The 26,105-nt window shown below is 34.2% G+C and overlaps 10 protein-coding genes and 1 pseudogene across 11 annotated transcripts, besides 1 other annotated feature; 4 read left to right on the top strand and 7 right to left on the bottom strand.

The window, feature by feature from the left end:
* Window positions 1-945: part of a mobile genetic element that runs on past the window's edge.
* A 138-nt stretch (window positions 946-1,083) lies between these two features.
* On the top strand, window positions 1,084-1,931 carry TVAGG3_0894040 (annotated as a pseudogene). Its single transcript has one exon. A coding segment is annotated over exon 1 (848 nt).
* Window positions 1,932-1,935: 4 nt separating this feature from the next.
* On the bottom strand, window positions 1,936-2,178 carry TVAGG3_0894050 (serine threonine-protein phosphatase family; the record flags this gene model as incomplete). Its single annotated transcript, XM_001317219.1, has 1 exon — window positions 1,936-2,178. One exon carries the CDS (start codon window positions 2,176-2,178, stop codon window positions 1,936-1,938), a length of 243 nt encoding a protein of 80 aa, XP_001317254.1.
* Window positions 2,179-2,196: 18 nt separating this feature from the next.
* Window positions 2,197-2,559, bottom strand: TVAGG3_0894060 (uncharacterized protein; the record flags this gene model as incomplete). The annotated part of the gene is made up of 1 exon (XM_001317218.2): window positions 2,197-2,559. One exon carries the CDS (start codon window positions 2,557-2,559, stop codon window positions 2,197-2,199), a length of 363 nt encoding a protein of 120 aa, XP_001317253.2.
* Window positions 2,560-2,698: 139 nt separating this feature from the next.
* TVAGG3_0894070 (phage tail repeat-like family) lies at window positions 2,699-3,517 on the bottom strand (the record flags this gene model as incomplete). Its single annotated transcript, XM_051250982.1, has 1 exon — window positions 2,699-3,517. The coding sequence occupies one exon, from the start codon at window positions 3,515-3,517 to the stop codon at window positions 2,699-2,701; it is 819 nt and encodes a 272-aa protein (XP_051086457.1).
* Window positions 3,518-5,205: 1,688 nt separating this feature from the next.
* TVAGG3_0894080 (uncharacterized protein) lies at window positions 5,206-9,051 on the bottom strand (the record flags this gene model as incomplete). Its single annotated transcript, XM_051250983.1, has 1 exon — window positions 5,206-9,051. One exon carries the CDS (start codon window positions 9,049-9,051, stop codon window positions 5,206-5,208), a length of 3,846 nt encoding a protein of 1,281 aa, XP_051086458.1.
* On the bottom strand, window positions 9,052-11,331 carry TVAGG3_0894090 (uncharacterized protein; the record flags this gene model as incomplete). The annotated part of the gene is made up of 1 exon (XM_001317217.1): window positions 9,052-9,909. One exon carries the CDS (start codon window positions 9,907-9,909, stop codon window positions 9,052-9,054), a length of 858 nt encoding a protein of 285 aa, XP_001317252.1.
* A 79-nt stretch (window positions 11,332-11,410) lies between these two features.
* On the bottom strand, window positions 11,411-12,693 carry TVAGG3_0894100 (uncharacterized protein; the record flags this gene model as incomplete). Its single annotated transcript, XM_001317215.1, has 1 exon — window positions 11,467-12,693. The coding sequence occupies one exon, from the start codon at window positions 12,691-12,693 to the stop codon at window positions 11,467-11,469; it is 1,227 nt and encodes a 408-aa protein (XP_001317250.1).
* Window positions 12,694-12,765: 72 nt separating this feature from the next.
* On the bottom strand, window positions 12,766-14,026 carry TVAGG3_0894110 (uncharacterized protein; the record flags this gene model as incomplete). Its single annotated transcript, XM_001317214.1, has 1 exon — window positions 12,815-14,008. One exon carries the CDS (start codon window positions 14,006-14,008, stop codon window positions 12,815-12,817), a length of 1,194 nt encoding a protein of 397 aa, XP_001317249.1.
* Window positions 14,027-14,886: 860 nt separating this feature from the next.
* On the top strand, window positions 14,887-23,153 carry TVAGG3_0894120 (aggrephagy protein; the record flags this gene model as incomplete). Its single annotated transcript, XM_001317213.1, has 1 exon — window positions 14,890-23,100. The coding sequence occupies one exon, from the start codon at window positions 14,890-14,892 to the stop codon at window positions 23,098-23,100; it is 8,211 nt and encodes a 2,736-aa protein (XP_001317248.1).
* Window positions 23,154-24,055: 902 nt separating this feature from the next.
* On the top strand, window positions 24,056-24,796 carry TVAGG3_0894130 (ribonuclease inhibitor domain-containing protein; the record flags this gene model as incomplete). The annotated part of the gene is made up of 1 exon (XM_001317212.1): window positions 24,056-24,796. One exon carries the CDS (start codon window positions 24,056-24,058, stop codon window positions 24,794-24,796), a length of 741 nt encoding a protein of 246 aa, XP_001317247.1.
* A 20-nt stretch (window positions 24,797-24,816) lies between these two features.
* TVAGG3_0894140 (structural constituent of cell wall) lies at window positions 24,817-25,821 on the top strand (the record flags this gene model as incomplete). Its single annotated transcript, XM_001317211.1, has 1 exon — window positions 24,817-25,821. The coding sequence occupies one exon, from the start codon at window positions 24,817-24,819 to the stop codon at window positions 25,819-25,821; it is 1,005 nt and encodes a 334-aa protein (XP_001317246.1).
* Window positions 25,822-26,105: the final 284 nt, after the last annotated feature.

A 26,105-nucleotide genomic window follows, 5' to 3' on the forward strand; every position in this document is an offset into this window, starting at 1 on the left:
TTTACCTTTTTTCATTGCTGACCAATCCCAAAATCTATGCTTATGCCAACCTGCTTGAGATGTACTTAAATCTATGTAGTGACTGTGTGCAGGTAAGTTTTCACCTGAAATCGTTTTACTTCCACCTGTTTCCTTTGAAGAGTTTGCACAATACAAAAACCTGTCGACTATTTGAGTCCAAGTTCCAAAACCAAGTACTACTTCTGGTCTGGTAGAGTTCATTGACGTGTAAATAGAACCTATAGGATATAGTGTTTGAAGTATTTCTGTCTTTAACGTTTGAAGCTCTGTTTTGTCAGCTTTTTTATCATATAAATCTTGAGCAGTGAATTTAACTTTGTTTTCATCCTCCATGACATAGACATTTCTACATCTAATGTCTTTATCCGATGTTATGTCTTCTTCCGATGTTAAACCTTGTGGAAAGTTAGGAGGTTTCCAATCTAATACATCCCCACCAGCTCCTTCAACCGTTCCTTCAATATTTTCTATACCAACAGTTGCGAAGAAATCGTGTGTATGTCCAACGTCACTTTTCCTGTTTAAGGTTTCTTGTAAGTTTGTAATATTTGCAATGGTATGTGTATGAGTCTTTTTAGAATATTCTTTGTCAGCTCTTGTCACTTCACTTGACATTTTATTGTCAACATATGTTTTATCTGCTTTGTCATCTAACATTGCTGGTAGTTCATCTACGTCATAGATGTTATGTGTATGGTGTTTTTGTGGGTATGTTCTATCTGTCCATGCGAGAATATAGTCTCTTGTTGCATCTACATACTCTTTGTCAGCTTTCTTTTCAACATCTGCTTTCAAAAGAAGTTCATCTATAGGTTTCTCGTTTAAAGTTCTTTTTGTTGGATTTATACAAACAGTATGGTTCTTACTGTCTTGAAACAGAAACTCGTCTGTCATTGGGTTTATCGTCAGTTTTAAGTTTCCTTCTTTCAATGACTCAGATATCTTAGAATAGTTTGAAAAGTTTGTTGTGTTCTTATTTAGAGCTTGCACAATGAGTTGTCGGTTGTGTTGTATTTCTCTCATAGACGCTGTTTCTTTCGACATTTTTATTCTAGATAAAATATGCTTTCAATAGAAAAAGAAAATTCAAGAGTTGCTACAACTAAACCATTAGATGAACTTTTTACGAATGTCGGTCAAAAGTTTGAGACAGAGACCGTAAAGCATGAAGGCTATCGTTTTGACTACCCACTTAGATGGTTAAGAGACCCATCCGTCACAAAAGCTATTGGCTTTCGTAGAATGAAGTTCATTTCAGAAGCCATACATGGTTTCCCATTTACGGTCGGTTTTGAAGTTCGATACTATAACAAAGAAAAACGTATGTATGAGAAATTTGAACAGGGAAAACTTTTACAAGTGAATTTGCTTGTAAACTTAGAAACAACTCTTCAAGCTTTTCAAGAAAAAATAAACGATATCTATCTCGAATATGCAAAACAGTACAACATTGACGAAGGAGAGTACCATCTCGATATTATATATGACAGGAAAAATGCAACTGTTAAAATCAATAGAATAGAAGACCTTGGAGAAGACGTTTATATTTCTACAAAATATAACAACTTGGCATGGTATAGATTTTTGAGGATGTTAAATCAGCCTGCAGAATATCCAGTACACCCGAACTTTTATGAAGTCGAAAACCCTAATGGAACATATGAAAATGTTTTCGACTCAGATGCTATTATAGTTCATGCTTCATTTTCTGGTGCACAAAACTCTTTTTTATGCTTGGCAAATGACTTTTACGAAAAACCTACAAAGCTATATGAACCGCCGAGTGGAAGTATTTCAGACTTTCAAGTATGGTTTACAACAATGGAAGAAAGAGAATAGTTCCATTATACCATGTGTTTTACTTAGAACTTAGTTTCATATACAACTACTATCGAACGGTAAAAATATAATTTTTTAATACGGTTGAGGTGTTGGATTTGGTTGCCAACTTGACTGTGGTGCAGGTTCAGGCTGTTGTATAACAGGAGCTTGTTCTTCTGGTTCAGGGTCTTTAGGTATAATACCAACGAACTGACCTACTCTTTTGCCAATATTTTTGACTCCGTTCCAAATTCCTCTTCCGACAGATTTTATTCCATTCCATATACCTCTTCCAACATTTCGAAAGAAGTTTCCTATCTTACTGAAGAAACCCATTTTACTATATGTAAAAATCTAATGTCCGCCTAGTCTCTTACGTTTCCTGTTGAGTTCCATAGCATTTTTTAACTGGAGCTCATACATTCTATTTCTCCTCTGGTAGAAAACATATTCTGGGTCAACTCCTGTGTTTGCGTCATCTGCATAAAGTTGTTTATATCCCACTTCAGGGTTTGTATAAAACTCTTTCCATCTCATATTTGCATACCATGGTGGCAAACCTAACGCAGCGTCATTTGACATGGCAGTTTGCATTTGTACATCTGTTGGCACTTGACCATAGTTTGCCATTGCAGTTTGTATTCTAACTTCATTTGGAATATTCTCTGGGTTTGGTTGTCCAGGTTGCTGTGCATTCGCTAAGTTCTGTGCGTCCATTTAATATTAGATAAAAATATCTCTTACGAGTACATATACTGAACATTTGCAGGCATTGGTTCATCTTCATATTCTCTGTACTTTTCTGCCACGTCAAATAAATAAATGACACAATGGAAAAAACCTAAAACAAGTAGTCCTATTTCAAACCACATTTACTTACTAGTAAAATTTCTTTGTTATGACACTTTCTCCAGTTTATAGGACCTCTCTCATATTCTATCTTATCGTATCTAAACTCATAGTCATGTATGTCCTCTAACCATCTCATGACACTTTCCAAACCACTTTTATCGGATGTAAAGTAAAAGCATGGATGGTTATGTAAAACGTCTAAAGTTTCTAAAGAGTCTCTCAAAGTCCAGTCTACTTGGTATTGAAAATCCCATGTGTTAAAGAACGGCGGGTCCACTATAAAGAAAACATTTTCCTTGTCTTTATATTTTTCATACAACTCTGTCCAATGACATCTCACAAACTCTATACCCTCAATATATTTTTCTATGTTCTCTTTGAAAACATTTGTATAGTTAAGATATAAAACTTTTGACATAAGTGTTTCAATGTCATGAACTCTTATAGCACCACTATATAATAGTCTAGCAGATATACTATCCCAGTCAATATACTCTGCCTTTTTCAAAACCTCTCTGACAGTATTTTTCTTATCTAATGGTATACGTTCCATCTTACCTATAGGTATCTTTTCTTTTAACTCTTTCAATATTTTGTTTGTGTCTGGTATATGTTTGAGACGGTTCATATAGTTGTCGAAGTCATTGCATATAATCTTTGAGTCAGGAAATATTGTATGGCACAAATGAGATATATAGAAACTTCCACCGAACAAGTCTACAAATGTTAGACCATTCGGTAGTTTCTTAAGTTCTCTCAATAGAATATCTTTACATCTACTCTTATTTCCAAAGAAGGGTAACGGTGGTTTTGTAAAATTCATTTTATATACAATAAAAATGTTTTTTCCCTGAAAAGTGACAGAAAAGTGACAAACATGAAAACTACTCGGTTAAGGTTTTTGACAGATGTTTTGTTGTGACTTCTTCGTAAAGACTTTGTTGAGACTTCTTCGTAAATGAGTGTAAATGACCCAAAAATATATTTTAGGGTAGAAGGGTATATCTACCCCGTTTTCTACCCTCATTTCTACCCTCTTGAATTTTCATGAATTTCTTCGTAAAGACTTTGTTAAGACTTCTTCGTAAAGACTTTGTTGAGACTTCTTCGTAAAGACTTTGTTGAGACTTCTTCGTAAAGACTTTGTTGAGATTTCATCGTAAAGACTTTGTTAAGATTTCTTCGTAAAGACTTTGTTGAGATTTCTTCGTAAATGACCCTAGTAGTATATTTTTGGTGTAAAATTCATGAAAATTCAAGAGGGTAGAAATGAGGGTAGAAAACGGGGTAGATATACCCTTCTACCCTAAAATATATTTTTGGGTCATTTACACTCATGAACTTTCTTGTCTATGTTTTGTTAAGATTTCTTCGTAAAGACTTTGTTGAGATTTCTTCGTAAAGACTTTGTTGAGACTTCTTCGTAAAGACTTTGTTGAGATTTCATCGTAAAGACTTTGTTAAGATTTCTTCGTAAAGACTTTGTTGAGATTTCTTCGTAAATGACCCTAGTAGTATATTTTTGGTGTAAAATTCATGAAAATTCAAGAGGGTAGAAATGAGGGTAGAAAACGGGGTAGATATACCCTTCTACCCTAAAATATATTTTTGGGTCATTTACACTCATGAACTTTCTTGTCTATGTTTTGTTAAGATTTCTTCGTAAAGACTTTGTTGAGATTTCTTCGTAAAGACTTTGTCAAGACTTCATCGTAAAGACTTTGTCAAGACTTCTTCATAAAGACTTTGTCAAGACTTCTTCATAAAGACTTTGTCAAGACTTCTTCATAAAGACTTTGTCAAGACTTCTTCGTAAAGACTTTGTCAAGACTTCTTCGTAAAGACTTTGTCAAGACTTCTTCGTAAATGTTTTGTTAAGACTTCTTCGTAAATGTTTTGTTAAGACTTCTTCGTAAAGACTTTGTCAAGACTTCTTCGTAAAGACTTTGTTGAGATTTCTTCGTAAATGTTTTGTCAAGACTTCATCGTAAAGACTTTGTCAAGACTTCTTCATAAAGACTTTGTCAAGACTTCTTCATAAAGACTTTGTCAAGACTTCTTCATAAAGACTTTGTCAAGACTTCTTCGTAAAGACTTTGTCAAGACTTCTTCGTAAAGACTTTGTCAAGACTTCTTCGTAAATGTTTTGTTAAGACTTCTTCGTAAATGTTTTGTTAAGACTTCTTCGTAAAGACTTTGTCAAGACTTCTTCGTAAAGACTTTGTTGAGATTTCTTCGTAAATGTTTTGTCAAGACTTCATTTATACTAAACATCTTCGGGGCTAGAGGGCACGAAGTGCCTGGAAGCCCCACTACCTTTTTTTTTTTTTTTTTTTTTTTTTTTTTTTATTATTGCTTTATTACATATGTTAAGTAAATTTTTATAATGTAATTTGGAGAATAATCTTGAACAAGAATTTTAGTTATTCTTGGCTAGAGGATGTTTTATATAAATTACATAAAAGATAAAACTTTATTACTTTTTATAAAATAAAATCAAAAGAAAAAAAATTATACAAATAAGCTTTGACCTTCATCTTCCATATAGGATGTGCTTATTTGGGAATAGTTAGTATGTGAATACCCAGGAGAAAATATTCCTTGCTGTTGATTTTGCGGATAACCTAACGAGAACTGTTGCTGCTGATTAACCAGCATTGGTTGATTTTGTTGTTCATTGTAAATCATCTGTGAGCCATATGAGAATTGATTTTGTTGTTGATTCTCTGATGTTTGGACTTGTTGTGGAACAAATGAGAACTGGTTTTGTTGTTGATTCTCTGATGTTTGGACTTGTTGTGGAACAAATGAGAACTGGTTTTGTTGTTGATTCTCTGATGTTTGGACTTGTTGTGGAACAAATGAGAATTGATTTTGTTGTTGATTCTCTGATGTTTGGACTTGTTGTGGAACAAATGAGAACTGGTTTTGTTGTTGATTCTCTGATGTTTGGACTTGTTGTGGAACAAATGAGAATTGATTTTGTTGTTGATTCTCTGATGTTTGGACTTGTTGTGGAACAAATGAGAACTGGTTTTGTTGTTGATTCTCTGATGTTTGGACTTGTTGTGGAACAAATGAGAACTGGTTTTGTTGTTGATTCTCTGATGTTTGGACTTGTTGTGGAACAAATGAGAACTGGTTTTGTTGTTGATTCTCTGATGTTTGGACTTGTTGTGGAACAAATGAGAACTGGTTTTGTTGTTGATTCTCTGATGTTTGGACTTGTTGTGGAACAAATGAGAATTGATTTTGTTGTTGATTCTCTGATGTTTGGACTTGTTGTGGAACAAATGAGAACTGGTTTTGTTGTTGATTCTCTGATGTTTGGACTTGTTGTGGAACAAATGAGAATTGATTTTGTTGTTGATTCTCTGATGTTTGGACTTGTTGTGGAACAAATGAGAACTGGTTTTGTTGTTGATTCTCTGATGTTTGGACTTGTTGTGGAACAAATGAGAACTGGTTTTGTTGTTGATTCTCTGATGTTTGGACTTGTTGTGGAACAAATGAGAATTGATTTTGTTGTTGATTCTCTGATGTTTGGACTTGTTGTGGAACAAATGAGAACTGGTTTTGCTGTGGAACAAAATTGTTCATTGCTTGCATAAAATTAAACATCATTTGTGATGGATCTGTAAATTGATTGGCAGTTCCATTCTGATTGAATCCATTATCCTGTTGTTGAACAAATGACTGCTGATTGAATTGAGTAAACAACTCAACAAGCATTTGTGGAGAATTTTGTGTTTGAGGTTGAGACATTGTTGTCAAAGATTGACATTGGGGAGATGCAAAACACAAATTATCTTGTGATTGCTGATCAGTGTTAACTCCAAACTGTGGACTTTGTTGAGCAAATGTTTGATTATTTGATTGAGCAAAAGATTGATTTTGTTGTTGAAGATTAATTACAGATTTTTGCGTTTCCATCTGTTCTTTACATTTTGCTGAGTTTATTGTTTTATCATATCCAAAAATAATTTCTTTTTGAGTTTCTTTTTCTGTTACAATTTCTTTCATCTGATTGAATACTTCAATAAAAATCATATTTTCGCTTTTCTTTGAATAATCAATTAATGATTGATATATAAAATAAATCTTATCTTTGCTCAATGAATTCTTAAAAATAATATAAGGAAGTTGAAGACAAAGATTTATTGCGCTTGTATCATTAAGATTTTTCGCATCTTCGATTTTGAACGATTCAATTTGAAATGTTGGATCCCCAAAATTGAACGAAAATGTATCAACTTTTTTCATGTCGATATCATTAGAATTCATTGTATTTATCTCATATCTTGTGAATTTAATGACATCTTTTTGGCAATTAGATGAATTATTGTTATCGAAATAATGCAACGAGTCTAACCAATCTTGAGTTTGGAAATTTGTCATTTCACTTAAATAATCAAAAATTTCGAATATGTCATTTATCTTAATTGGGCATATCAACCTGTACTTTATTTTTTTGATAATCCTGATTTTATCAACAAAAATGTCAACAATACTTTTGATCATTGAGTCTTGATCATTGACTTTGGGTTTAAATTCTCTAGCAAATTTGTAAAACTTATTGAAGAAAAATAATAAGTCTTTCTTGCTGAGTTTTTCTAATATTGGTTTCATGTATGAAATATCTTCTGACATTGGCACCCATGAATGGATCCATAGATTTGATTCATCATCATAATCAGGATCAAAATTTTCACTGCATAATCTAATACATGTCTTTACCATTGTTTCTGAATTGAACTGCTTTTCTTGAACTATTCTAACTCTTGAATTGTTTTCAATAACAAGAAAACAAAAGTTAGTAACATAATCAGGATATACATTTTTGATGTTGAAATCGATATAGCAATTAATATTCGGTTCATCATATGAGATGAAATAAAATCCAAATATCGTGACCATTATAAATTTATGATATGGCTGTGGTACGAATTGCTTTGGTCTGATTTCATTCCAATCGCAAATTTCAAAATCATAATAATTGACGGGATAGTTATTAAGATCTTCATCATTCCATGAAAAGCAAATTTGATCATCATTCATCTCAAATGTAGCATCAGGGAAAATGACATTGTAATGAATGATTTTCTTTTTATCTTTACAACTGAAAATAAAATCAATGAAATTTTCTTTCTTTGGCTTTGTAGGGAAACAAATTTTTAATGTCAGCTTTCTATCAGTGATAGTTAAATCAGAACAGTCTAATTCATCACTGTATTTCATTTCAACATTCATTGTCTTCTTGTCATATCCAAATATATTAAATGTGTTAATATTCTTAAAGATTCCTGCAAATAATTTATTTGTTTCAATAAATTTCTTATCACCTCTAGAATGGTAAATCATTTTCACGTCTAATTCCTCTTCGAATTGGATTCCAGTATACATACTATTGTTTTCTTCTTTGCATGTGTGAACAACAATTCCAAAGTTTGGATTATTCTTAACTGAAAGTTTTGATAAAAAGTTGTTTTCTTGTGAGCAAGTAACATCTATTCCGTAGATATCGATCCAATGAGGAATTATATCAAAATGATTATCAAATACAGAGATATTCAATTGCTTGTTCTGACTATTCAATGATACTATTGGTCTTTTTGTTTCATTATCAATTCTGATATCAACATCATCAATTTTGATGTAACAAAGACTATCAACAATATTGTATTTGTAACACAACGAGAATTCAAATTTATTAATTGTTATTTTTGCTGTGAAAGATTTCTCGATTAGCTGAAGTGTATCGTGATGAATGTTTAGAGTGATCATAGAGTTTTCATATGAATAAGTTATGAAACTTTTATCAGATGAAACCAAAATTAATGGATTATTCGTGTCATCGCTGATGTATTTGATATTGATAGAGATTGGATATGAAATAATATCATTTACATCATGATTGGTAATTTCAATTTTGGAGAAATTGGAATAGGTTTTCCCTTCAAATTGTTCAATGAATAAATGATCAGACTTGTTATAAAACAATTTTTTTGTTTCCTTTGGCAAATTGTAAATTGGCCGTTTTGATTCAACTTGTTTTGAAAGATTTTTATTCTGTTTTTGTTTCTTCTTTTTTGAATTTTTGTTATTCAATTCCAAACCGCGATATCCGTTTGTTGTTCCTTCTTGTTTTTCAATGATAACTTCCTCTGAATTTGATGAATCATTGTAATTTGTAGCTTTGGCAAAATCTTGAATATTATCCCTGATTAAAATGAGTTCTTTTTCATCATAAATATCTGAAAGTTTTGCATTTATTTTCTCAAAAACTGGTAAATTCTTGATTTGAGGGATAATCGATGCTCTGATTCTTTGAAGGTAGTTGCAATGAGAAACAATCATTTATGCAAGTCTTGAGTTTGAATTTTTGTAGATTTCGAATTCCTCATCTTTTGAATGTTTTTTTATATATTCCTTAATGATGTCATCCAAATTTTCTGTTTTCAAATCTTCTGCACATTCCATAATATAATACAAACACTTTATTGTTGAAATGAACTTCTTATCATTGCAGCTCTTATTGTAAACTTCATCAATGTTCGCCGAAACAATATTTTGCAATTCCATGTTTTGCTCAATTGGGAATGGTTCATCTTTCTGAAAGAGTTTCCATCCAATGAAACTAGAAAGCGTAAGGTTGTAAGTTGGTGACGTATTCATTAATTTTTCAGTGCCAAATTGGATTTCGATAAAAAGATACAATTCTTTTGTTAATTGCGGTGAATTCAAAAAAGCACCAATCATATAATCTAGAACAAATATAGGTCTTTCGACATTCTTGATTTTATTTGCATTATAATTGGCTATAAATTTATAAAAATCACTCCAAATAGTGTTTTCCTGAAATACTTCATTATTATAAAAACATAAGTTGAAAGGAGCAAGATCACTATAAAAATCAATGAAATCATCAGCTGATTTAAATAGTTTAACAATTTGCATCAAAAATATTGGAAATGCGTATTTTTTCTCGGATAAGAATTTATACAATTCATACTTTTTCCTTTCATTTAGTTTACTTACTCTGCTTTCCCTTATATTAAACAAGAGGATATTTTCAGGAATTCGATCCTTTAAAATGATTACATTGTTGTTATGCCATATTGGTGCAGTAAATCGATCCAATGCTGTTAGAATTGTTCTAAACTCTTCTAAAGTAAGATCGTTTATCAAATTCTTCCATGGTGTGATGTCGAACATAATCCAATTGAATTTTAAATAGTTTACAAAAAATTTTAATAAATTGATAAGACGGGATTTTTTGAATTCAATCATTTTTAGTCCAATTCCTGTCTTTATCACATAATATTGATAAATATGTGACTGTATATTGCTATTTTGGATTTCGTTTTTTAAGTTTTGACGTGAAATATAGTTTTCTTATGATTATATATATAACTACATTTATTAGTACAGTCAGAATTTAAAGGGATGACTGATATTTTGTTAATTCATCAAAAACATCACCAACTTTACAATAGAAGTCCATATTCTTCAAAAAGTACTTAATAGATGATGCCAATTTGCTAACTTCATCTGTCGAAACCGAATTTGTTGGGTGTCTAAGTTGGCAAATCAATTCTTTTGATTTTCCGTGATCAACTGTGTATGTGAGGAAGCATAATTCACCCGAAGAGTAGTTGTTTGGAATGAGAAGTGATGCGCTAATATCTAAAATTGGTCCTGTTGCTTTGAATACGCCAACATTGGATGTTTCGAGGTTAAGACTGTTTAGAAGTGGCGATTTGAAGTTAGAATTCTTAATAAATCTAAACAAATCATCCAAAGCTTGCTTTGAATCAAATATCTTTCTAAATCTGGAGCAAACAGACTGAAGTGTTTCATTTCTATCTTTCATGGGAACTGCAACTGCCTTGCGTGCAAAAATATCTGCGTGCTCGAATGTTGTTTTCGAAAGATATGGTCGTAAGTTAACGCAGACATAGACTCCGTATTTATCAAGGTATCCATTGTGTGCTGCTGTTGAAAGGATAAAGGATGTCCAGATATTATCTGTAATATTCTTAACTTTCTTTGTATTTTTATTGAATGCTTTTAATTGTTCGTGAGGAATAACGAATCTGTAATGAGCTGCTGGATCTGTGTCTTTCTTTGGTGTTGTAGTTAAAGTGTAATTGAAGGATGACGAATCAAAGTTTGCTTCTCCGGAAATATTTTGTAAATAATCACTGAACGCATCTTCTAGGGAAATGGACATTTGCGAGTGCTTGTCTTCCAATTTAGATTCTCCTAATATGTACTTATTAAGTTCCATTAAATATCCACCATCGGAAGCTGTATGGTTGGAATTCAAAATAACCATGTTGTCATTGTATGTAACAATACCTAATGTTTCATTACATGATGGAGTATGATGTTGTTGAACAAATTTCGTTGCTTGGACTAAATCTGGAAATTCTGGTATTTTGACTATATCTGGTGTTTTATCGAGTGGTATTAAATGAGTACCATCGGATCTTAGTCGAGTTCCTAAAACTTTGTGATTCAATAAATTTGCTACGTCAAAAGCATCTGATTTAGAACCAAATTTCATTGTTAGTTGGACCCATATTTTACCTTTAATCGGAAATGTTTCGAAGGGTGATAATTTTCTCATCTGGCCAATAATTATTCACTCAAAAAATGTCATTTTTTTATTTGAACTCATCCTTTAGGATGATTATTGAAATTTAATAAGGCACTTGTTTGTTAATTCATCAAAACATGTTTATTACAGTAGTTATTTAATAAAAAAAATCATAATGAAGATTGATATTTTGCTAATTCATCAAAAACATCACCAACTTTGCAGGATAAGTCCATATTCCTCATAAATAATTCTGATGCTGCTGCTGTTTTGCCGATTTCCTCTGTAGAAACCAAATTTGTTGGGTGTCTAAGTTGGCAAATCAATTCTTTCGTCTTTCCATGGTCTACGGTATACGTAAGGAAGCACAATTCGTTAGCAGTGAAGTTGTTTGGAATGTAAAGCGCAACATTAATATCTAAAATCGGACCTGTTGCTTTGTAAACACCAACATTAGATGTTTCTAAGTTAAACATGCCATTTAGAGGCGCTTTAAAGTTACCATCTCTTTGCAATCTAAACATATCATCTAAAGCTTGTTTTGAGTCAAATATTTTTCTGAATCTAGAACAAACTGACTGGAGTGTTTCATTTCTGTCTTTCATTGGAACTGCAACAGCTTTACGAGAGAAAATGTTTGCATAGTCAAAAGTAACTTTTGGAAGATATGGTCTCAAGTTAACACAGGCGAAGCATCCGTAGTTGTCAAGATATCCATTATGTGCAGCTGATGATAGGATAAACGATGTCCAGATGTTATCTGTAAAACTTTGAACTTTCTTTGTATTTTTATTATATGCTTTTAATTGTTCGTGTGGGATAACAAATCTGTAAAAACCTGCAGGATCTGTATCTTTCTTTGGCGATTTTGTTAAAGAATACTTGTAGAGGGTAGTAGTAAAGCTAGTTTGTCCAGGAAGACTGTTATAATATTTAGAAAATGCTTCATCAAAGGAAATAGGTAATGGAGAATGTTTGTCTTCGATATCAGATTCTCCTAATATGTACTTATTAAGTTCCATTAAATATCCACCATCGGAAGCTGTATGGTTGGAATTCAAAATAACCATGTTGTCATTGTATGTAACAATACCTAATGTTTCATTACATGATGGAGTATGATGTTGTTGAACAAATTTCGTTGCTTGGACTAAATCTGGAAATTCTGGTATTTTGACTATATCTGGTGTTTTATCGAGTGGTATTAAATGAGTACCATCGGATCTTAGTCGAGTTCCTAAAACTTTGTGATTCAATAAATTTGCTACGTCAAAAGCATCTGATTTAGAACCAAATTTCATTGCTAGTTGGACCCATATTTTACCTTTAATCGGAAATGTTTCGAAAGGAGATAGTTTTCTCATCTGGCCAATATTATTCCAAAAATAAAATGGCATTTTTTCAATGATATCTCATTTTCAAATCGACTCTTTTCATTATATAGTCATTTAAATAAAAAATATATTTATATTTTATTTAGAAACAAAATTCATAAATTTTAATCAAGAATCATATATCTCAAAGTGTCTTTTGGTATTTTGTCAACTCATCAAACACATCGCCAACTTTGTAAGATAAATCCATGTTCTTCATGAAGAATTCAGTTGATGATGCGAGTTTACTGACTTCTTCTGTTGCAATCAAATGTGTTGGGTGTCTAAGCTGGCAAACTAATTCCTTTGTTTTGCCATGATCAACAGTATAAGTAAGGAAGCACAATTCGTTGGCAGTGAAGGCATTTTGGATTTTTGTTGATACATAAATGTCTAAAATTGGACCCGTTGCCTTGTAAATACCAACATTGGATGTTTCTAAGTTAAACATTCCAGTTGGCACTGTCTTGAAGTTACCGTCTCTTTCCAGCCTGAATAAATCATCTAAAGCTTGTTTTGAATCAAATATTTTTCTGAATCTGGAACAAACTGACTGGAGTGTTTCATTTCTGTCTTTCATTGGAACTGCAACAGCTTTACGAGAGAAAATGTTTGCATAGTCAAAAGTAACTTTTGGAAGATATGGTCTCAAGTTAACACAAGCAAAGACTCCGTAGTTATCAAGGTATCCATTATGTGCTGCAGATGAAAGAACATATGAAGCCCAGATGTTATCTGTAACGTTCTTGATCTTATTTGTATTTTTATTGTAAGCTTTTAGTTGTTCGTATGGGATAACATATGTGTAGTAACTTGCCGCTTCAGTATCTTTCTGTGGTGATTTTGTTAGAGTATACTTATAGTGAGACGTATCAAAGATTGCATGTCCACGAAGACTCTTATAGTAATCAGCAAACGCTTCATCGAAGGAAATAGGAACTGGCAAGTGATTATCTTCCATCTTAGATTCGCCCAAAATGAATTTATTAAGTTCCATAATATAAACACCATCGGAAACTGAATGATTGGAATTCAAAATAACCATATTGTCGTTGTATGTAACAACACCTAATGATTGGTGACATGAAGGAGTATAGTTTTGCTTTACAAATTCTGTGGCCGCAATTAAGTTGGGAAATTCAGGAATTTTAACTAATTCTGGTGATTTTTCTAATGGTATTAAGTGGGTTTCATCAGATCTCAATCTAGTTCCAAAAGCTTTTTTGTTAATCATGTTGGCTACATCATATGCTTCTGATTTGGAACCAAATTTCATTGCTAATTGGATCCAATTTTTACCTTTTACAGGGAATATTTCAAATGGTGCGAGTTTTCTCATTGAACAAATATCAAAAAGAAAATCGTATCTGTCACTTTTTCATGGATGAAAAATATGAAATTCTCTGTTTTCTCCATTTTTATACCAATTTCAATTTTTTAAAGTGACAAATATATTGAAAGAGATTAAGCATATCAAGAACTATTGATGTAGTTAGTTTTTAAGGATTTTTATTGAATCGAATAATAATTTCAGAAATTTAGTTATTATGATTGATAACTAAGGCAAATATGATAAAATAACCCCTTTAACATTGGATATGTAATGAGTTAATAGTCGAATTTACTTATTTCACTTTTGATTTTCTTCTTACAATAAAATTGAAAAGATTTTCTCAGACCTTTGAAATAATTTTACATTTCACATTCAATTTATTTATATGACAGTCATTTTTGTTACGCAAATCATAATTAGAAACATATAAATGAGAGATTTCTTTGAAAATAATTTTGCTTTGAAAAAAAGTAATTATATTTCTGACAAACTATAAATTCATTCATTTTATCTTCTATCTACTCATATTAAAAATTGCACGATAAAAATGAACGCCTTGATAGTACATTTTGAATGCCAGTATTATTTTCAATGATAATTTGCAATAAAATTCTAGTCTTTTCATTGCAATGAATCGTTGTATTTCCCTTACTGCGCTGACTCGTCCCTCAAATTCAATGAGTTCTATGAATTATAATACATAAATATTGAAAAGTGACAAATAGATTTTAAATGCATTCATTTTTTATTATGCCATTCTAGAAAATATCAAATCGACTTCATTTTCAACTCCCATTAGCCATATATCACCAAATGCGATAGAATTCTATAAATTTGATTTCTTGCTCTATTTTTGTAAACATTGAATTTATGTCAAATTTTTGGAAATGTCAAGTGCTGCGTTCATTGAACCAATCCTTGAAACGATTGGTTTATTATTGGATCAAGCATCTGGCAGCGACGAAGATACTAAACCTGTACTAATTTTACAAACGTCTAATTTCTTTACAGAGATTTTACCTAATATCTCTGAAAAGGACCAGACGTTTGAGAATTTATCTTCAAAGGCGAAGTATCTTCTCAAATTGGCATATGATTTCTTGCCAACATTTCTTAAAAATCAAGAATTTTCACAAAAATTAGTGGAATTACTCATCAATATCATCAATTCCAAATTAAGGATGAGCGTGGCCATTGAGTTATCATCATTTATGAAACAATTTTTGTTTGAAAATTACGATACTTCAGAAGGTTTCCCTGATTTTGAAAAATTACTTGCCTTATTCTTCGACATACAAGAATTTGCGTCCCCATTTGAGCAGCAAGGTGGCATCTTCTCTCTTTGGGACATCTTCAAGAACAAACAGAAGGTCGAGCACTCGAAATTTTTGTTGCAAATGAATCATATCTACCTTCAGTCATCAGATCCATCCGATGCAAATGCATTCTTATCATACGCTATCTCATCATTCAATGAGATTGATCAAACAGTATTTAACCAAGCATTCCAATTTTTATTTAACATTTTCTTGCATCAAAAATGCGATCTAGTATCGGAATTCTCCGTGTTAGATGGTTTTGTACAGTTAAACAAGTATATTCTATCGCATAATCAATCAGATCTCTTAGTTCAATACCAATTTTTCCGACCACTCATACAAAAGGATCAAAAATACAAAATACCGCAGCCCATCCAAGGCATAATACATTTGGTCATCCAGGACGAGCTTACGTCCATCGCAAGGACAGATGCGCTGTTAATGTTGTTAGCGTTCATAAAAGACTTCACAAGTGAAAACTTCCCGCTAAAACCTACCGACATCATGCTAATTTCTTCTAAGTGCAAGAATCCTGGCGAAATTGCTGCTTTGTCAGAAATTTTATTATTTATTTCTACGAATCTTGAATTTGACATCGCATCACTATTCCCTGTTATTTCCAAGCTTATGACACCAGAAATTCTTCTCAATCAAAAGAGCAATTCCATTTTCAAAGTCATAAAATTCTGTTGGAGCACATTCGGACCGGAAGGTGCAACATTTGTCATCAATCTCACAAAATCATGCAATAAAGAACAGCTCGCGACACTTCTCAACAAATACCAAGAACTTTACAGTGTGTCATCTTTATCAATTGCCAGTGAATTCATCAAAATCGACGACAAGAAGGTATTCATTACTAATTTCATCAATGCAGGTCCATTCCTTACCGACGTTGAAGAGTTCAAAGCTGTTGTTGCTGATGCAATGTTCAATAATGACTTAAGACTAAGCGTGATCATGGAAACAGTCAATCTGAAATCACAGAATGACATAATACAGCTCATATTCTCCGCAGTTCAGAGGGCATCTATGAATCCTTTCATTCGTCATAAAATTATCGAACAAAACATACTGAAAACTGTAGCTACTTTATACATAAGTGGCAGTTTGAGCATTGAATCCATCATTGATTTAATCCTAACTCTTTCCGGCCATACATATAACCAGTTATTAGACCTCCAAGTCGCAAATTTCGTCAATCAGACAGAGTTGTTTAAGATAAAAGACCATGAGACATTCGAAATCTTGGCTTTTGATAATGGAAAATCGTTGATCTTCCCTTCATTAATTCATTTGTGCGAGAAAATAGTCCTAAGAACACCATATGATATCTGGGTATGCGCCCAGTTTGGTTTGGAGAACTGGATGAACCAAACAGGCCGATCAATCTCTGAATTTCCGCAAATCAAACAATTATGCAAACACTACATCCTTCCAAGCCACGCAAACATGCTTCTGGACAACCCGCACTTAATGGTTGAGTCCATATCTGAAGATTTTTCACTCACACCACTGTTCCAGTTCCAGAAGAAACTCCAGAATTCGCATCTAAACATAAAACTCGGAATGTCAAGTAATTCTGGCTTATCTCTCTCGTTTTGGTTCTATTTTACAAAACTTCCTCAGAATGCGCAAGTCATCTGCAACTTCATGAACAATCTATTATGTCTGAAAGATGAAAAACTTAACTACGGTGACAAAGAAGTAGCAAAAATTACTGCAAAAAAGTGGCATAACGTAATATTTACTCTGACAAACCAGTTGAAATTGTCACTTTTCATGAATTCACAATTAATTTACAAGAGCCAGCACTCTGTCAAATATGACAATGTGACATGTTTTTCATCATTCACAAACCATGTATTGTGGTACATTGGCGGCTGCATCAGAGTCATTACAAGACAAATTTCTGAGAACGAAATATCGAAAATTTTCAAGAAAGGAGTTTCGAACACCACGAAATTCATTGACAAAGAGAAACTCACTGTTTCTGCATCGACATACTTGAAACCATTCGGAGGACACCATGTCTCCAACACGCAGAACAACGGCGAGAACGTTCTGTACGTTCCTTCTTATCCACTCATTCATCACCTCCTCTACCACCACGACGGAAACAACTTCATCTTCAAATTAGTGGTAGAATGTTTGGCCAAAAGTGACAATTTTGAAGATTTTGCATCAGCGAATGAGAGGAAATGCATTGAAAAGTCCATTTTGATATCAGATCCAAGTCCACAGAGTTCTTCTGATGACAACAGCACTCAAATATCAGAGACAAACTCATCAGAAAATTTGGTATTTGTCAATGATTCAAGAAATACAAGATTCGAAATTGCAAGTTCTCCAAAGGAAAACGAAAATTTGTCATTGTCAGATATGAAGTCAAAAAGTAAAACATTTTTGTCAAATTCCGTCATAAAATTCCAGTCAAACTCTGAATTGGAGAAAGCTATCAAATACATCGAAGAGCTCTGTTGCATGCAGAAGTACAGCAAGACAAGCTGGGACAACAGAGAATTTGCAAAGCACATCTCTGTTTTGTTAAACTTGTGTCCAGATGTATTTGACGAAAAAATGACAAACCTTTGGATGTCAGTTTTCATTCAAAATGAAAAAGTCGACTGGGATTCATTATTGATCATTCTTTTAGATCCTGGATTGTTAAATACATCTCAGGCAAAGATCATCATCTCCAATTTGTTTGGATTGATCAGTCAGTGCCCTCCTCCAAACGAAAACCAGGAAGTTGACCAAATTTTCTTGTTCTGCTTCGTTTCTCTTCAGTTGATTGACGACTTTACCGATGAAGTCAAACAAGTAATTGTTGATTTCATGTCCAAACTGAATCCGTCAACAAACATTTTGACGATTTGCTTCGTCGGAATGACTGATTTCAAGGCATTGATAACAAATCCAACAATTCAATACTCTATTCCACAAAAGAGCCAAATTTACTCTGATTTATTCAAACAAATCATGAAGAAAGTTACTCCAGAACAGTCATTCCAGTTCATTTTCAGAGTTGTGAACCCAGAAGACGTAATTTTGAGTATCCACGAAATTGTTCTCGCTTCTCTCAAAACTAACACAAACTTGGACAAGAAGTTCTTGATGAGATATTGCATAGAGAACTGCTACAACAAGGCCACATGGGCAATTGCTTATTCTCTGTTTGGAAACAGGCCAAACGAAGTAGATGATGAAAATTTGAGTTACAAGAACTTTGATTTCTCAATTTTGGATGATTTGCTAATAATGATCTCAATTCTTTTCACTGTCAACGCAAGGCAGGGAAGTTTCTGGGACAAGCAGATGAAGTTCTGCGCTAAAATACTGAGTGAAATCTCTGATAAAATTCCAAAAGATTTGCTGAACGACGACAAATTCATTTTCGCTTTGTGCTGCTTAATGTACGGAAACAATTTTGTCGATCACATGACATGTTACCCGTTCGAGCCAAAGGAGTGGGATGCGGAAATTGTCTGCAAGAAGGCGATGCTGAGAGGACAGCCATTCTCCGACGGAATGCCTGCAAACTGTCCTGCACCAATATTCAATTCATTGATTTTGGATGAAGAAACAGTCAACAATGCGAAGAAGACATTGTTAAACATCATTCCAAAGCAGATCAACTTCTTACCGCCAAATAATGATGTCACCTTAAATTCAGGTGTATTCCCCCTCTCTTTCCAACAGAGCATTCACCACAACAACAAACAGATTTACACATCATGGGGCGAATTCACAACAGTTTTAGTTGGAAAGTTACTGAGATCAGATGAAACATTGTCACTCAGATCCGACCACAACAGACAGAGAAGAGTGTCAGACGCATCATTATCCAGCAGGCCAAGAAGAGTTTCTGACCACAGCCAGCAGATTCCTCATCCAATAGTTCCGCAAGCTAAGAAAATTCCAAACTTGAGTCCACAGCAAATAAACACCATCAATTCAGAAATGTCTGCAAATCCAAATGCAATTCCATCAATGACTCCTTTCCAGATGCCAAGCAACATTCCGATCATGTCAGCAAGAAACAGAAGAGTCAGTGACGCGAATTTGCTTCCAAAGAGAAGAACAAACGAAGGCACTGTTCCACCAAGCCAACTCACTGTGATGCAGAGACCAAATGTGAATTTGATCTTCGTCAAAGATGTTTTGGCATTTGTTGTTCAGATTTTCGTCAACATTATCAATGATGAGAACATGTTCACTAAGTTGTTGGATGTTTTAGTTCTTTCTCATGTTCATTTGATTCCAGAACATTCCATCTTTGTTCTGCAGGAATACGTCGTTGCTCTCCTTAATCATTTGACAACAAAGAGAATGTATTCTCAAATATTAGTTAACTTCACTGTGGAAAGAATCAAAGAAGGATGGTTCTCACTCAAAATACCAGAAATTCTCAAGATTTTGTTGACAAATCTTGAAAAAACAAAACAAAAAGTGACAATTTCTCCGAATTTACTTGAATGTATTGTCTTTTGTTTGACTATTTCACCAGAAAACAACTTCCTTAAGATTGGAGAGCTATTGAACAGCTACCAGAAGATTGTTTTCCCACCACACAAACAATTTGACTACATCCAAAATATTGACACTGTTTGCAGCGCAATTTTGAAGTTGAGTGAGGACAAATCGATGAAATCTCTTGCAATTACAATATTCAACAAGATGGCCGAGGATTCAGACTTCAACTCCTTCTGGGTATCCCATACAGAAGAAGAGTCAGTTGAGAAGACAAAGTCTCTTTTGGTTGAAAAGAATTATTTGTTGCCTTTCAGAAAATTCTTCACGAAATTTGAAGAAAAAATGTATTCCAAGATATTGGCAACTCTCCAGAGTATTGCAACTAAGAGAGCACTCAACGCAAACAAGTTCTACGAAGTGGCAGACGCATTCTCTCATTTACTCCATTCAGACATCGTAATTTCAAGATCAATTTCATGCACTTTGTCTCTTTTCATGAGAGATTTGTTCATTTTCCATTGCGAATACTTCTTGAGATCAAGGGAGCAGATACTGACACAGCACAACTTGTTCATTAACACAAACGGCGTCACCAAATCTCTTTCATTGTTGACAGATCCATTGTACCCAACAAAAAGACTCGAGAACTCTCCGGCAATATACAATTTGCCAACATATCCAAATGGAAGTGTCTCTGAGAGCTATCCAAAGACTCCATTTATTGAAGAGAAGCTCCAGCACTGGCCAATAAAGCTCAGAAACATCATCTCAATGCCTTACCAGTTTATCCAGCACTTGGCTTTGCATGATGTCCAGAAATCCCTTCTTTTGACGTTTTCTTGCTGCGAATTTTCCATTCCAGGAATATTGAGATTGGGAATTGTCCAAGCTCTGTTCAACTCAGGCGGAAGCTTTGTTCTCCAGCAGCCAATCGACTTCCTCTACGGCGTTGAGCCAATACACGGTTTGTTGTTGAGAGGCAGATCGAGTTTCTACTTCTTGTTCGGAATTTCCGAGGGACAGAACTCTCTTTGCGCTGTTAGAGAAGAGTTGTATCCATTATTATTGAGGTTTTATTTGAGCTACATGATCACAGGAAACTTCGGAGAGTGCTCTCTTTATGGTGGAAGACCTGTTTTGCAGTGGAAATTCAAGGAAATATTTGGTTTGTCGAAGCATTTGTGGCTTCAGAAACAAGTTTCATTTGAAGTTTTCACAACGAAAGGATGGTCATTCATTCTCATCTGCGACAACAAGAAGAATTATAAGACAATCTTTAACTCTTTCTCCGAGATCCAAAACGACACATTCTCGAAACTTCCTCCAATTTCATCACACGTTTTCTCACCTTTGACATCATTCAAGCAGATAAAGAACGGATTGAATGAATGCGTCAAAGCATGGGAAGACAACAGGATATCCAACTTTAATTATCTACTTTTGTTGAACAAGTTCGGCCTCAGATCTTACTCAGACTATTCGCAGTACTTCGTCATTCCATGGGTTGTTGGAAACTTCCTTGGCGATAAAATGCCTGAGAAAGACTTCAGAAGGGACTTGTCGAAGCCAATGGGACAAATCGGAGAGCAAAGAATCGCCAAATTCGAACAGATTTTCAGAGATTCCGGAGACAGTTACTTCTACGGAACTCACTACATGCATTTCGGCGTTGTTTTGTACTACATGTTTAGAATGGATCCATTCTGCATGTTCTCTGTTTATCTGCACCACGGATGGGACCATCCAAACAGAATCTTCTTCGATATCAAAGAGAGCTACAACTCAGCCGCTTACCAGTCACCTGCAGACGTGAAAGAGCAGATTCCGCAGTTGATAACGGTTCCTGAGCTGTACAGCAACATCTCGAAGATTCCGATGAAGAAGAGAGAAGATGTCGTGATTGCTGAGTATTCGAAGAATCCAAGAGATTTCGTAATGAAAATGATGAAGTATTTCGAAGACGAGGAAACATCGAAACACTTATCTCAATGGATCGACTTAATCTTCGGAAAACTATCTCGTGGAGATGGAGCTTTGCAAGCAAAGAACATCTTCCATCCTCTCTGTTACCCATCAATCAAAGACGACGAAGGAATTGACGAACTCGAAGACGACGACATCGAAAGAGAAGCAGCTAAAACATGCATCACAAACTTCGGCCAGTGCCCGCCACAGTTGTTCAAGAGATTGCACTCAACAAGGAACGATCTCAAGGCTGTCACTCACCTCTTGACTGAGCCAGAGAACATTGTGATGCAGAAGGTCAACTCCTCTAAATACAGCCCTTACACAGACGTCCAAGTCAGAAAGAACGAAATCATAACAACGGATGGAAATTCTTCCATTGTTAAACCGAAATGCCACTACTCTATCTGCGTCAGCCACATTTCCCACACAATTATCACTTGGCAGCACGACCCAACGAAGAGATGCCATGACATGATGAAATCTGGAGACACAATTGCAACAGACATGTCGATAAGAAGCTCAAGTGCAACAGGAATTTCTCCAGACGGACTTTACTATGGTGTCGGACAACACGGTGGATCAGTGATCGTTTATAGACTGATCTACAGAGGAATGAAACCTGTCGAGGCGATCAAAGAGTTCATTTTCGAGACATCTGATTCGGTAAGAAACGTTGTTTTCTCTCCAGAGCATTTCCTAGTTTTCGCAACATCGAAGAGCGATGTCGACGCGTTCAGCATCGGAACAGGAAGGAAGGCATGGAGCTACAGACCAGGATATGAAATTTACTCACTCTGTGTCGACGACAGAACAGCCGAAGTAATTGTGGCAGGCAGCGAAATCTCTGTTTTGTCGATATCCGGAGACGAACTCATCAGAAAGAAACTTCAGAGAACGGCAACATGTGTCAGAGCAACGACATTGAGAGAGACAACAGAGAAGCGATTCTTCGTTGTTGGACATGTCGATGGAACAGTTTCTTTCTGGACAATCGACTACGAAACAATGACGATCAAAGAAAACGCACATATAAGATGCACAAATCAAACAATTGTCAATATTACAATTGACAAAACAGCACAGAGAGTTGTTTTCTCTTCTTTGCATGAAGTATTTGAGGCTTCTTACAGAGGAACAAATCTTAAGCCTCTCTCTAAGGAAATGGCGAAAGACTGTTGTGTCTGCCACAGCGAAAATTCACAAAAACTACGTCCTTGCACCATTTGCAAGAGATTTGTTTGTGATGGATGCTCCAAAGAAGAAGGTGAAGCACAGACTTCTTTCAAGAAACTATATTGTGATGAATGTTATTCATTATTTAAGAAGAAAGATTAATTATGTTTTTTTGAATATATTTTTAATATGTTTTTTGATCACATGAATTTAATAAAAATAACTATTTATTTACTATTAAAACTTTAATGATTTTATTGAATTATAATCATTTCTGACCCAAAGTTCTATAAAGTCGAATTTTTTTCTTTCTGACATATTCTCAAAAAGTAGACCATCGGATTAAATATTCCACAAAAAAATCTTAATCGGGATATTTATTATGTTTCTTCAAATTTCTTAGAATATGAAAAAAAATCGTTTTTATTGACACTTTTAAGTGTTTTTTTATGGTATATCACAAAGACTGAAGTCAGATAATACTGATGATCGAGGCATTGAATATAGTGACCCTAGTAAGACAGTTCTTATTCAATGCCCAGGTAGTCTCAGTGGTGAGGTCGAAATTCTTCAAAGTGTTAAAGTTATCCTTGGTGGTGACAAAGATGTTAATAGTCCATTTTATTCGTGCCGCAGTACTATTACGTCATTTAAATTTGCTGCCTTCAGCAAATGTGAGAGCATTTGTAACTTTTGTTTTTCGAGTTCATCTCTTGAGAGTGCTGATCTTCGTCAATGTGAAAACCTTGCCTATCTCAACTATTCTGTTTTCAGTAATTGCAACAAACTCTCAACATTTTACTTTCCACCAAAAATTAAATCTATCAAAAGTGGCTGTTTTTACAAATGTACAGCACTCAAAATAATAAATATACCAGATTCTGTTGAAGAACTAGATACTTATGTTAATGGTCATCGTGTTGCTTTTTCTGATACTGCTTCGATTTCCCTGAATATATCTCCAAACTCGAACCTAACAACATTAAAAGCTGAATGTTTTGCTTCAATTAAATGCAAAAGTTTATTTATCCCAAAAAAAGTGACTTTCATTGGTGGATCCTTAATTTATTCTAGTTCTATTGAAACAATCACTATTGATAAAGATAATCCTAAGTATATGACAGATGGAAAATCTGTTTATACAGGAGAAAATAATAAAACATTAGTTGTAGTTGTTCCCACATATCAAGGTGAATTTGTTATTCCTAGTTTTGTTCGAGAGATATCTGATGGATGTTTTCGCACATGCCACATTACAAGCATTATTTTTCATGACAGTATCACATCCATTGGTGCATGGGCTTTTGCTGTGACAGATTTAACTTCGATACGACTCCCTGATAAAATAACAATCATCAGGTATAATTTGTTCAGAGAATGTCCTAGTTTAATAGCTGTAAATTTCTCTAATAAAACAACAGTTATAGAACAACAAGCTTTTCAAGGTTGCCTTAACTTAGCTTTAATAGAATTCCCAGCATCATTGGAGACTATTGGGCCTTCAGCTTTTGCTGTATGTCCAAAATTAAAAATTGATGCATCGAAAAATGAAAATGTAAACTATGTAGATGATATGTTATTTACAAACAAAAAGAAAACGCTTTCTAGTTATTTTGGAACAGACTCGAATAAAGATTTAATTGTCCCAGAAGGATTAACAGATGTTGGTGCAGGTACATTCATGTCCAAAAAATTGAAATCAATAGTTTTCAATGGGGCGACACTTGAAAACATTAATTTTCAAGCATTCAGAAGTTGTTCTTTAGAAACGATATCGTTACCTTCAAGTTTAAGATATATAGGACAGGAATGCTTTGCAAACTGTAATAATCTAAAAACTGTGACGTTTAGGGAGTGAATTTAGTTACAATCATCCCAATGAAGTGCTTCGAGAATTGTAAATTGTTAGAAAACATCATCCTTCCTAGTTCAGTCACAACTATTCAAGAGTATGCATTTTCAGGCTGTGTTAATATTGGTGACATTGGTCTTTCATCCACACAGATCTCAACCATCGACACTTATGCATTCAAAAACAGCGGAATCACTATCCTTGATAATACTCACAACGTCATCAGCTTTGGCTACGGATCATTCTACGGAAGCTCCATTGAGAGTATCACATTCCGCACAGTCACTATTCCATCTAGCTGCTTCTTCGGGTGCTCATTGCTCACTTCGATCAACATTGTCTCTGTCGACACCATCGAAGACTCATCATTCGAGAACTGCGTTTCACTCACAACATTTGTTATTCCTAGCAGTCTTCGCATTGTCAAGTCTTTTGCATTCCGGAGTTGCCTCTCTCTTTCCTCAGTCACACTTTCCCTTGATAGCAACATCGATCAGATCTATGGTGGTGCATTCATCAACTGCCCCAATCTCCAGTCGATCAAGCTTGATTCTAAAGACAGCCGATATCGCTTCAGCAACGGTGCACTCACCAACTACGAAGAAACGAACCTTATCACGTTCATTCCTTCTAGCCTGATCGACACATACATTGTCCCAGTTACTATGACATCCATTGGGAACTATGCGTTCATGTCATGTCCTAACCTTGTTCGTGTTCTTTTCAGCGGCAACAGCATCCAGACTATTGGTCGCGAATCATTCAAAGACTGTCCTAAGCTCTCATTCCTATATGTCACTAGCAGCAGTCTCACCAGCATTGGTGAAAGTGCTTTTGATGGATCTCCTCTTCTCTGTCGATGCGGTTCAGTTCGCTGCGACAAGAACAAACGCGATATGTTCATTTCTAAGGGCATCCCTACTATTTCATTCAAAGTTGACTGTTCTTATGCAGGTGGCTCATGTGGTCACAATCCAACTCTTATATCCAATTTATCACCAATACTCATTACTCCTTTAATTGTAATGTAAAATATATATTTTTTATAATAATGTAAAATTTTTATTATCATTATTCATAATTTTTAACACAATCAATATATCTTTATTTGAATTTCAAAAAAGTATAACAATCATTCAAGTACTATACAATGATTTATAATAACTTTTTCCCAACAAAAATTATTGTCTTTTTACCTTTGAAAATTGGTGTATAAAGTTCGAATGTCAAAAAATTGAGAGAATACCAGAAAGTGTTAAGTACGTCCTAAAAATAAATTAAATTTTTTCTAATATAATAAGATACGAAAATTAAT

The sequence above is a fragment of the Trichomonas vaginalis genome, chromosome VI (genome assembly GCF_026262505.1).
Source record: "Trichomonas vaginalis G3 chromosome VI, whole genome shotgun sequence".
Lineage (NCBI taxonomy): Eukaryota > Parabasalia > Trichomonadida > Trichomonadidae > Trichomonas > Trichomonas vaginalis.